We start from the raw sequence: 12984 nt of genomic DNA on the forward strand, positions 1-12984 counted from the left end.
TTATGAAATGATGCAGATTGGTGCAGCAGATTTGTTTGCTACATCATGCTACACCATTTCACTGTAAATATGCCCCATGGTCCTCTGGTGTAGACTACTTACATTCACCCCCACACCAAGTCAGATTTAGTAGATGAGAGGGTTTCAGGTGGTCCCTACCATGGCAGTTAACACCTGTGTGCTCTGACGCTGCATGCCAGGACTGTTGCGTGCAATATTCTTTAATCTAGGCTACTATGGACAGGGCTCTTAAAATGTCCCTATATGTAGATACTTCCCATGGCTCACATATAGCCCACCCCTCAGGTGGATTGTTTCTCCTCTGAGAAGCCAACTCCGTGCTATGAATTTGCAGGCTAAGTTAATGTGCATGGGCCTAGTTAGACAGAGGGGCAATTTTCCTAAACATAGAAGTTCATCGCACCACCTCAAACCATTTTGCTGATCCAAGCTGTGTCATTAGGAAAGTTCAGGGATGCACTGCGGTTACACCAATACAATGCAATCCTGTGCTTTTCTCTGTGTTGGTGCACAAATGGCTGGTTAGTGCCAATGCAGGTACCCTTGCAGCATGGTGCACGAGTGCCAGGCTTGGCAGTCGTCTGCAGTCTGTGTGCCGGCAGAAAGGTCAGAAATGCACCGTACTTTGTAGATACAGCAAATCTCTGCCTTTTTCTTTTGACAGAGGGCAGCAAAACTAGAAAGCTTACAGCGCTACCCTATGAAAAATATTGTCAAACTGACTAACCATAGATGAGCCAGCATCCTACCCTGGGGCCTGCACACAGTCCCGCGGAGCACTGGGACTTAAATGCCTGCCCTGTGCAACATGACTTAGTTACCCGCATTGCCCTTTTTGCAACTTACCCTGTTGCTGTTGTAGCTCATCATAGCCAGCACTGTCCTGTCCCGCAACTCCTACCACCGACCCCTCGGAGAAGACAGTAGACACCTGCTCCTCCAAGGGATCCTGCTGCTACTGGAGAGCTGGAATACCACCTCTGGTCTGCAATGTTGCCTTGAGATTGGTTGCCAGTTTCTCCTTTGTCTGGCGCTTGCAATCATGCGAGCTCTTTTTACCGTCACTCACTGTCCTCTTGACTTTGGCAACGTTGTTTACCTTGTCAACAATGGTCTGCCATACAGCGTTTTTCCCCCAATTACATTTTGGAGTTGATGAAGAGCTGGTGTTGGTGCTCTGTCATCTCTGGGATAGAGATCTGATTCTCCTTCTCACTGAACTTGCACTTCCTCTTACCATGGGATTCTGACTGGTCATATTGGTGGGTTTTCGGGTTGCTGGGGTTGCTGGGGTTGTTGGCCTGGGCTGTGCTCACTCCTGGCTGCTCTGCTGCTTTCAAGTAAGTTTGCAATATTTTTTTTCCTGCTAGATGAAAAAAGGGACTTTAGGATGGCTAGCATCTATTTTCTTGACCTTAATTGGCCAAACGTCACTTTTGCAGCATTAGCGTTAAAATTCTTAATGACACGGGGCACACAACAGACCCCGGCTTCTTCCTAACGGCATGGAGCACGGTAATGTAAATAATATGCTAACATGGCGTTATAATGTGTTGTACTGCGGCTGTAAATGTTTGGCGCACCACTGAGGCAAAACTGCGGTGCACCAGGTATTGGAAATATACTCCTCTTTTCTGAGACAAATGGTGTTGTATTGCCTCCCTCCAGGAAGGGCCTCATCCTATAAAACAGAACTTTGCTGCATAAGATGGATAGGATGATGAAATCTGTGTGTAATTTGTTTGCTTTACGGATAGGAATGGTAATCACCATTTGCTTACTCCTGAAAGCTGTTTTGTAGGTCACACCTGAAAACCGATAAATGCAATATTAATGATTGTATCTATACCACACCTTCAATTTGGTCAAAATTCGCACCATTCCACTTATAGACCATGTAATTTATGTTTACACCCCAAACTCCAGCAGGACCGACTGTGATGTGTGAAAGGCCACCTGGTAGGCTAGTCCAGCTGCCTCCGGACAGTGAGAAGATGCCACCTCCTGCATTCACTCCAGACACCTGTGCACTGCCCGCATCAATCTGTGTGATTTTCCCTCCAACTTCACGGCAATCCATATCTGAAATGTAACAACTCAGAATGTTAAAACAGCCATAGACAATGAAGATCTTTGCGTTATGCAGTACTGAAAGTATTGACACAAATAACCATCGTAGATTACCACTAACTATAAGACATGATTCATTACCACATGAGGCCACTGCTGCTTGTTCTTGGCCTTCACCCTACAAAATCTGTTACCTGCACCTTACATTCCCAACCAGCAATGACCCTCAGCTCAGCTGCCACATGAGCAAATTGGATACTGATGGGTCAGATGATCACTAAAATGCGAAAGACTGCAGAGATACAGGGGACTTATTTACGAGCGGCCTGCACCACCTGAGCATCACTTTTTTGATGCACGGGTGGCGCAAACCTATCAACCATATCTATGAGACTAGACAAAGTCACTTTGCGTGGCCTTTAATGGCCTAATAGCTATGGAGTAAGACAAAGCAGCGCAAGCAGGTGCATTGTCTTACTCTGCATTAGGGAAGTGTTCCATGGGCATTGCAGTGGCTGTTCCCACGCAACATCCATGGATTTTATTCTTCCCCAGATTTACAACATCAGGTAAACCTGTTGAAGCGCCAAATCCTTACACCTCCCCAGAGCAGGAGTAACGAGGAGAAGTATTTCAATTTCTTCTTGTTTTTACCTCTTTCCATGTGTGCTGCATTCTATGGTGCACATACAAAGAGGAAAGCGCCTCCATGGATTGTTTTTCAGTAGGAATATGTTCCTTCCTGCACAAAAACAATCCTGTATGCAATGCAGACACCCTTGCACAACGGTGCAAGGGTGTCTGCGTTGGGACTAGGCAGCCCATTGTGAGTTAGCGCAGAAGGAAAAGACAGGAATGCACCATTATTTCATAAATACGGTGAATTCCTTCCTTTTTACATTGAGGTTGGGCAGCGCAGCAAAACGATTTGCGTCACTGCCACACGCCAAGTACACGTAAATAAGACCCACAGTATGTATTTATATAGACACATCAGTTTATCAAATAACGCTCATATCTTGAAAGTTCTGTAAAAAACGTGTTTTTATTGAGGCACCCATCTTTGGAGTTCACAATAAAGGCATCAACAATGGACCTTATCACGAGTGGCCCTAGCAGACTGTTAGGTATTTTTCACGCCAGTTCAAAATTTATGATTACAGGGTTCAGCATTTTTCATGTCTGATAAATAGTGCCTTTTACCAGTTTGACTCGCAAAAAATAGGACATGACGTACGGAGTTTGGGTGCTACCCCACCAAAATCATCAAGTTCTAGCAATTACTGAACATTTTTCCTCTTTTAAATCCTGGGCCTCATTTATGAAAAGTGAAGCATCGCTGCGTTAAAACAGTGATGCGTCACTTTTCATTGGGCCCTCCTTGCGACACCAATGATGTGTCATTTTTACAGTATGACGCATCATTGCGCAAGGAGTTACAGATACGTCAGTATTTCTGACGTTTCTGTATGACGCAAAAGTGACGCATTGCTGGAGTATGTCACAAAAGTGACGCAACTCCAGCAATGTGTCCTTTCACATGGGGCAAGCCCCATGTGAAAAGGCCTGCGTCAGTCTTACGCCTGCTGTGAGGCAGGCGTAAGAAATTGACGCATTTGCGTCCTAGAAGTGGCGCAGTGTAATCTCATAGATTTCACTGCGTCACTTCTACGACCCTTTCTTGCGTCAATACTCCCCCCTTGCATACATTATACCTGGCGCAGGTATAATGTGGCGCAGGGGTTTACAAAGTGATGCATCTCCCTAGATGCGTCACTTTGTAAATATGGCTCAACAAGGAGCATTTTTTACGCCACTGTTGCGTCACAAAAAGTGACGCACAGCCTCATAAATGAGGCCCCCTGTCTCGAACTGTGGACGTTATCACACCCGATAATTACTGGGTCGGCATTTTCTGGCTCACTCGTAATCAGGGCCTATGTAAAAACTCTTGTAAACAACTTTAGGAATGGTTACATTTAAGGGCCTCAACAGAGCCCCAAAGAAACACTTAAGTATTTGCTGCAACTATTTTGTTAGCTTTGCTGAAAAACAAACCTGCCAACGTGTGAAAATGTTTCACCATGTGAAGAGAGGGGCAGGGCCCTGGAGGGGGCTGAAGCACTTTGAATGCGCTGCCTTCCTCTTCCAGTGCCAAAAAGCCAAACTTCTGAGGCTTGCACCAATGTGCTGGGGTGGTTTCATACTCTGTAATGGACATTGACTGTGCAGAGTATGTACATAGTTAGCTATAACGTTGATCTCTGCGCGTGTGATATCTCCTCCTCGCCGGGTGAATGTTTGTAGGGAGACAATATTGTGTGACATATGATGGTAGTGTACATTGGAAGGTCTTCAAACATACAACACCCCTGACAACAAGAAGGTGAAGGTGCAAATATTCTCGTGCAGGAGAGACAGTATTTTCATCCTGTGGACAGAAACCTATACGTGAATAGAATTGACAGGTTTAAATATTTTTCTTTGCATGGTAAAGCAGATGTAAATCCTAATGCAAATTCGCATTTTTCGCACTTGCCTAACACATATAAAATTCAAATCGAACTGCAGGTGAGATGGCTGGACTGCCCCCATCCAGCGACTAGCAGGCACACATGCTCCTTTCCTGTGCCTAAATCCACATGTGACCACTAGTAAAGTGAAGGTACGCAGATTCCAAATAGTCTGTCAAAAAGAAAGGGAAAAAACAACAAAATGAACTAAAACAGATGGTTTGGGCAGCAAAACGTGAGCAGATGGAAAACAAATGGATGCACAGATAGAAACTGATGGGCAGACAGGGGCAAGCTGAGCTATGGAGGTATCTTAAGAACAAAATCAGTCAACCATTTGCCAGAACTGATGTCATCACTGAACAGCACTAAATGATCCGTGTACGAAACCTGAATTCATAAAAAACTTCACCCAAGAAGAAATCGGATGCTTCGCGTACCTGCCTGGAAACTCAAAACCCAGGGGTTTAGATCACAGAAAATGCTGTCTCCAAAACCATGAAGACGATTTAAGCAGCAGGGGCGCCTGGCCCAAATGGCATAACTGCCCAAGTATTCAAGGAAAACTCAGACCTGTGGTCTGCTATCTTAACTCCGCTCTAAAAAACCTGCCTGACATCTATGCAAGTTCCAGAGAGTTGGTGGGGCTCCATCCTGAACTCTATTTAACCCCTTCCATGCTCATGACGGAACGGTTCCGCCATGAGCGTCGGTTGGCCTGTGCTCATGACGGAACCGTTCCGTCATGAGCCCGTTGGCTCATTAGAACGCTCGCGATGAAGCGGTTAAAGGAACGGCGACAAGAGGGATCTATCTAACTACCTCCTCACCGCCCTCCTGGATATTAAAGTCGAGGTTTACGTCTCTGTTTTATTGACCGATCTGGAACGCTGGGCTGAAGTGAATAATATAATTCTACTCAGTCAAACAGGCTTTAGAGCAAACACCTCCACACTGAAGAACATTGTGGCCCTATCTTACTTAATCTACAGGCCAAAAAGCAAGTAACAGCTCCTGCTCTTTTTCTGTTTCGTGGATTAATCACATGCCTTAGACCTGGTCGATACAAGCAGCCTATGGAGAAAGCTCAGGGACTGGGGCATCCCAAACAATCTGCTCCAGGCCGTCATATCTTTTTATACCTCTACCTGAGGGCAGGTTAAGTTGGCACGGACAGCAGTCACTAGAAAAATCCAGATGGTTAACAGTCTCAAGCAAGGCAGTGAGCTAGCGCCCTTGTTATTTAATCTCTACACTGCAGACATGCAGAGGCCTAGCTATAGCTTCTGGCACCCGGGGCTATCCCTCAGATTGCCGCCCATGGCAGGAAGCAGGTGCTGGGGAAAAAGGACGGCGAGCACTTGAAACGGGTCAGAGAGACACGTAGTATCGCCGCTAATAGTTACCTCGATCATGCTAGTTGCATGCACATACAGTACACGGTCCAAAGCTACACAGTAGGTAGAAAGGCACATCTTTTATACCTTTCACCAGCTCCCTCTGTGTTTTTCACTGTTGAAAAGAAAGCAGGGAATGCAGTTGGCACTCAGAGCCACAAAATGCCCAGACCCCTCACGCTTACCTCTTCCTTTCAAGCAGTCTCAAGCTCTCTTCCTCTTTTCTATGCAGGTGCCTCTTGTTGGACGGACTTAACTCGTTTAAGACATCAAGATAAATATTTGTAGAGTGTGGACTATCACCGTCCATGTAAAACATCATGAGAGAGAATATACAGAGAACACAGACACTTGTCTGAGGTAGCTAACCAATACCATTCACTGTTGCATTGTACCAGAGATGATATTGACCAATGAAGGTACCCAAGGTATTACTGTTGGTCAGGTATGGTCAGTTCATACGAGCAAATAATAGTGCAGACACACCCTTGGACTGCAGATGTGTGGTGGCAGGCTTGGGGCCACAGAAATCCAGTCTTGAGTTGAGAGGTGAACACTAAAAGCATCTATGCCTGTTTCCTCCTGCAGATCTTTCTACTTCTAGTTCTCCTAAGTGCATGATCAAGAGTAATCAAGAATAGAAGGCTGTATTTACTGCATCCAGTAGACACACTTACTTACCACAAGTGAGGTGTTACTGGTTGTGAGAAATAGATCACACTCAAAGCTTTTCACTTGGAAATGAGGCATAACGTGCAGAATCAGTATTTAACTCACCCAATTTAACAGCTTTACTGACTAGGGATAAAGAAATATCAATTTAATGCCTGGAATGCACAATAAGAAACCAGAGAGCCTGGTATTAGTCCCAGCTTACCTCTTCAACACATTGTGTACTCCTGACCTCTGCAGTAACCAGCTAAGGAGACTACAATCATAAGAAATCAAACAGACCTGCAGTGCTGCAGTGGTGTTCACAGCTGCAAGCATACTAAAAACCATAAGCAGGGCTTGCTTTACCACTGGTGGCACCCTGTGCGACAATGTCTGCTGGTGCCCCCCTCCCCAATGACCACTTTGCTACGGATCCCCACACTACCACCATTTGACAGTACCCCCGAAGTCTCCATAACCAGTGTCCCTTAGATTTATTTTGCTTTACAGCACTGCTCATACTAGTTTAAGGCGTCAGAGCACTTTACATCACACCTACATTGCACGGAGACAATCATACGTGTGTAAATCAGTGTACAGAAAATGTTACATAAGACAGAGGCCTACAAGGTGTAGGAGTCACATTTCATATATACAGATAGGCAATATAGTTCAAGAGTCCTTGGTCTGGAAAAGCACAAATTCAGGGGCATATGTTCAAGTGAAGAACCGGAATAACTCACTTACTGGGTCTCGGCGGCGGGGGAACCGCCCAAGCCTTCCATACCCTTCATACGCCGTAAAGGAGACACAGGAGCCTTCGTCTGCAGGAGGAACCCAGATTTATTCAAATAGCCCGGGCTATGGAACAGAGTCCCAAGCTCGTCAGAAACAAGACAGAGGAGGCTGCTGCTTTACTTCGCAGCTTACAAGCCTTTTATACTTTTTCATTCTGATCTTTTGGCTGTTAGTTCATTGTTCAATCAGGGCAGTGTTTGCAGTTGATAACCAGATCCAGACAATGTTTGTAGATGGTGACCTCGTCAAGGCTTAGTACACAAATCATTGTTCACACAGTTTGATCAAAGCTCGGTCTTTCAGGTCATTGTTTAATCACCCTGATCAAGGACCAGCAGTCAGACAATTGTCCAGATAACCTGATCACGGTGTCAAGGATGTTTACCAGGCTGGGAGCAGGAGATGGAAAACAATCATTTACACAGGGTGTGAGTGTCTCGTGGTTTTCTGGTGAACTGCAAAGAACGGGGGGTTGGGTGTGCAACAGTTCCTGGGCAGAAATGCAGGCTGCAAGATGGTTGTTGTCGTGTTAGTTAGATTTTCCTCAGGCATCAGCAGAAAAGACTAGGTGGGTTGTGTGGAAGTGTTTGACATGAGATGGCAATGTAAAAGCAATGGAGTCCTGGTACAAATGATGCCGATCAGAAAAACACTTTTCCTCACAAAGAAGTGGCGGAGTGAGGCGCTAGCCGTCATGGCTCAACGGCTCACTACGCCACTTCAGAAACGCAAGGCTGCACCATATTTACAATGATATGGTGCAGCCTTGCGTTTCCCCATGAGCTGGCACTACACTTAGCAGTGTAGTGCCAATGCAGGCACCCTTGCACCATAGTGCAAGGATGTCTGCATGCAAGGGAAAGATTGTTTATGTACAGAAAGGTCCCCCTTCCTGTACATAAAGAATCTTTAAATGCCATTTAGTCACATCTATTTGTGCTGCTTAATGCAGCACACATAGATGTCACAAATGGCATTTTTTTTAAAGATTGTTTATGTACAGGAAGGGGGACCATAAGTCTCTCCTACCACGTCCAAAAGCCTTGTTTTTAACTCTGCCTAGGGCCCACTAACAAATGAACTGACTGGGACCTCTAGGACAGCATTTAAACCCCACTCTAAAGACCTTCACTGTACACTCACCTAACACAACCTACTCCGCTGTAAACAGGTGTCGTAGCACACCTGAGGCACACTTGGTGCTCGGGTGGGGCCGGATGATGAAGCATGCCACCAACTAGGTTGGTGGGTGAGGGCCTTCTAAAAACTAATAGGCTTTCCAAAAAAGACAGATACAACATGAGCGTTTTCAAAGTAGGTAGCTCTTCTTGATTTCCATGCTTGTATATATGCCCCTTAGAATTTGAAATGTAACAGCATTGTTAGGGGTTTTCTTCAATAATAAGAATTAATTTCTACCCATATTAACCCTTTTTTGTAATATTAGGATAAGGAAAGACTGGGCAAACAAACATGTATCTGTAATATATTCCTTGCAGTTTGCATGCAGCTCTTTGACGTCTGTTAATAGCTCACTGCTCTATAATAGGATTTTAACAGTTAAACTGCAAGTAACAAAAGGTTCTCTCTGACAAAAGCAATAACCCATTAACCTAATAATAGTATCTGCACATCTATAATCTGAAGTGGACAAGTTCTTTGCAGCAGGCATGTTAACCTTCTGCGCTGCGCTATGATGAGTCAAAACTTCCAATACGAGACAAAGCTTCGGTCTCTCTAGAGGAAGACTATTAATCCCCGGAGTTAACCTGACATGTTTATTGATGCTTGAAAATTGCTGGGACAAGAAAGATAGAATCAGGTGCTTTTAAAACAATACATATGGCACCCCCTGCCAAGTCAGCGCCCGATGCGGTGGCACCGATCGCACCGCCCTAGAGCCGGCCCTGACCATAAGCTACACATTTGTCTCTCACACCTGCTCATCCACCACCTTACTATGTTCCATGACAGGTATTTTTTTGTTTTTTTTTTAAATAAAGCACCTCTTTGAAGTTCTCCCTGTGCACAAACTGGAGCCAGGAACTTAATTTTACATATCTCCCATTATTTCATTAAAATGTAGTGAATATACATACAATTATGTTCTGGTTTCATTTTGTGGCTAGGAATAATGTGCAAGGTATAATATTTCTTTAAAAATAAAAGATGCTGGGCGTGGCTAGCAGCCAACGATGGCGGCCGCAGCTTAGAGAGGCTCCCGAGCAGAGGTGGCTTCCCGCATTAATCCGATATATTTATCCTGTATTTGAAGGAGCTAGAAGGGGTGGACCGGACCCGGAGTCCTTGCAGCATCCAGCGCTGCAATTTTGGGACGGGGACGGCGAGTCTGCAGACCCAGAGCGCCTGACGAAGCCTGAGAAGAGGTGGGGCCTAACGACAGCCTGCAAGCGGCGGAGTGGCAGTCAACTTTGTGGCCGACCGGAAGTTGACCCTCGGCGGCAGCAATTGGCCGGAAGTGCCGGCTCATCGGGCGTATTGCCCAGGCATCCGCGAACTACTCCCCGAGAACCCGGTGGCACGGGCGGAATTCCGCAACCTCTAGCAGCGGCCGAGGGGGCCGTGGGGACGGACCCGAAGGTGCAGCCAACGCCGCAAGTCACAAACGCAGAGCCGCCATTTTAAGCGCTGGTCGCGTGTCGCCTCCCTGCAGCTGCGGCCCCCGTTTGGCGGCATCGGGCCGGAGTCCCGGGTGCTCGCGGGAGGCTCCGCAACCTAGACTACCTCACCCTCGACGGCGGACAGCCGGCGGCGGCCGCAAAAGGTGGGGGCTGGGCAACTGCCACCCCCCCCTCCTAATAAGATTCTGTCCAGGGCGGAGGGACCATTGACGATACACACGCCGAAGGGGCACCTCATGTCCGTGGAGCACGGGGACACGATCAGGAACTTCTCCGGACCCGCAGCACCCGGCCGAATATAGGATCTGTGGGCAGCATGTGTTGATAAACGGTAGGGTGAGGAACCGCACCAATTACCACTCGTGAGCACAACGCCCTGCCTGACCCCGCGTTGTACTTGTAGACAGACCCAGCAATCACAGGCACAAGAGGAATCACTGTCTACCCTCACGGAGGACCTTGCAAGTCGGCGGGTGTCCAGCCCGCCCTGACCCGAGCACCGCTCCCCGGTGACTGGCTGCTACGCCGGTGAATCGGTACGCACTGAATCATGGCACACAGAGGCCCCCGACAAAACGCCACCCAGGCCAAACTGGACAAATTCGCCTATGAAAGGCACTCTCCTCCCCAGGAACAACGCAAGACGGCAGGGAAGACGACGGAGACGGAGGGGACCAAAAAGGCCACTATCGAGGACGTCTTGGCCGCATTGGCGCAGGTACAAGCGACAGTGGGAGCTACAGCTACCGAGGTCACATTGATCCGGGCAGACCTCCAAAAAATGTCCAAAAGGGTGAAACAAGTGGAGGTTGTCACCAAATCCTTGGTCGAAGATGTGTCCGAACTGCAGACGGCAATGGAGCGACTGCAGACGGACAACAAACTGCTTCGTGACAAACTGGATGACCAGGAAGGGCGCTCTCGGCGCAACAATGTCCGAATTTTGGGGGTACCAGAATCGGAAGACACGGGGGCAATGGACCTCTATGTAGAGGACATGATCAAAACCAGGCTCCAGCCTAAGGGACTGTCGAATTTCTTCTCGGTGGAGCGGGCCCACCGGGTGCCGGGAGGGAAGCCTAAGACAGGAGGACCACCTCGGCCAATACTGGCAAGGCTATTCAATTTCAGGGACCGCGACGCCATCCTGCAGGCCGCAAGAGTGGCGCCGGCCATCCAGATCCAAAAGTCAAGAATAGCATTCTTCCCGGACTACACGGCGGAGGTATCCAGGAGGAGGAGGACGTTTTTGGAAGGTAAAAAAACATTGCGGGAAAAGGAACTGCAATACTCGATGCAATTTCCTGCCCGATTGCGAGTTGTGGCGGACAAAAAGGTGTGGTTCTTCGACACCCCGGACGCTGCCCGGGACTGGCTGGAGGGATGGCGTACCGTGGACCGGCAGCGGAAACCTCACAGACAGAATCACGACCGAGGAGGTACCAGCGGGACAGGCTCACAAACATCCGGTCGAGGAGGAGCGGAGGGCTCGCCCTCACATGGATTTGCAGGAGCTGGCGGTGAGGAATGACCCCTACTCGGAAAATGGCTTCAGTGAAGATTGCTGACCGTCGACGCATCATTTACAAGCTGCTCTTGGACTCTGGTGAGACTACCCCGGAAGCACGCAGGGATGCCGCCTGCTCGGGGAGACACTCTCCCCCATACACGCAAGTACTCTGGTTGTGGGATGGGTAAAGCGCTCTGCTCAGTTGGGGAGGCGGGCAGTTGAAAGTCCGTTAGGCAGGGATGCAGGGAGGGGGAGTTGGGGGAGGGATGGTTTTTTTAAAGTTAGGAACACACTTACAGGGTCCAAGACGGAAACTAGACTTCCATATGAGTCGAGAAAAGGCGGGGGGAGCGAGCGGGGGTGTACGGCTCCCAGCAGTACCTTCGGCACTTGCATAAACAACTACACACCTGGCGCCAATACCGCACTTGCCCATAGATGCACCATGGACCCCATAATACCCAATGGCTGGCGTTCCAATTCCTGATGGGCGTGGAGTGGGCATTGAGACACGGTGCCCCTCATTGCGCCTCATGACCTGGAACGTGAGAGGACTGGGGGACAAGGTGAAACGGGGGCTGGTACTAACCGCGCTTAAGAGGCTAAAACCCACCATAGCACTGCTGCAGGAAACTCACTTAACTGGGGGAGCCACCAAAGCCATGGATAGGCGAGGCTACAAGATGATAGTCCACTCGGGCTTCACGTCGGGCTCCAGAGGGACCGGCATCCTGATACGCAAAAACACTCAATTTATCCCCCTACTTACTAAAACCGATGATCAAGGCTGTTTTGCAGCCCTACAGGGGCAGTGGGAGGGGAAACTTCTCAACCTAGTTTCGGTATACATTCCACCGGCACTACACTCGGTCCACCTCCCAAAACTGGGTGACTTTATTTTGACTCTCCCCGAGGGGGAGGTTATCCTTGGGGGGGATTTCAACGCTATCTTAGATGCACAACTTGACCGGTTTCCGACGCTAATACCCACAGGAGGGATCCCCCGCCTCCAGCGATTCCTGAATGCCATGGGCCTGATTGATATCTGGAGACACCTCCACCCCAGTGCGAAACAATACACCTTCCATTCTGCGGTACATGGGAGTCTATCGAGGATAGACCACTTTCTAACCCTGGGGGAAGGTCTCCGACACATAGATACTATGACGATTCACCCTCGAGGAATCTCGGACCACTCCCCACTTACTCTCGCACTCTCTTCCCAGACACGAACGCACAATCGCATATATCCCATACAGGCTACTTATCTCAAGGTCCCCAAGGTCCGCAAGGCTCTTAAACAGGCAACAACACAATATTTCACTGAAAATGTCCACTCCGTGCGCTCCTCTGAGATACTCTGGGAGGCATATAAAACA

General features: G+C 48.2%; 1 protein-coding gene across 1 annotated transcript in view; it reads right to left on the minus strand.

Annotated features, from left to right (window-relative positions):
- The window catches only part of LOC144790868 (fish-egg lectin-like), a 174731-nt gene that overhangs the window by 157433 nt on the left and 4314 nt on the right, over window positions 1-12984 (minus strand). The window contains exons 2-3 of the mRNA XM_078665526.1: window positions 4150-4315; window positions 1876-2103 (exon numbers count right to left, since the gene is read on the minus strand). Coding sequence (XP_078521652.1) covers window positions 1876-2103; window positions 4150-4315 — 394 coding nt within the window. The remainder of the gene's footprint in view (window positions 1-1875; window positions 2104-4149; window positions 4316-12984) is intronic.

Source organism: Lissotriton helveticus, chromosome 11, assembly GCF_964261635.1.
Source record: "Lissotriton helveticus chromosome 11, aLisHel1.1, whole genome shotgun sequence".
Taxonomy (NCBI): domain Eukaryota; kingdom Metazoa; phylum Chordata; class Amphibia; order Caudata; family Salamandridae; genus Lissotriton; species Lissotriton helveticus.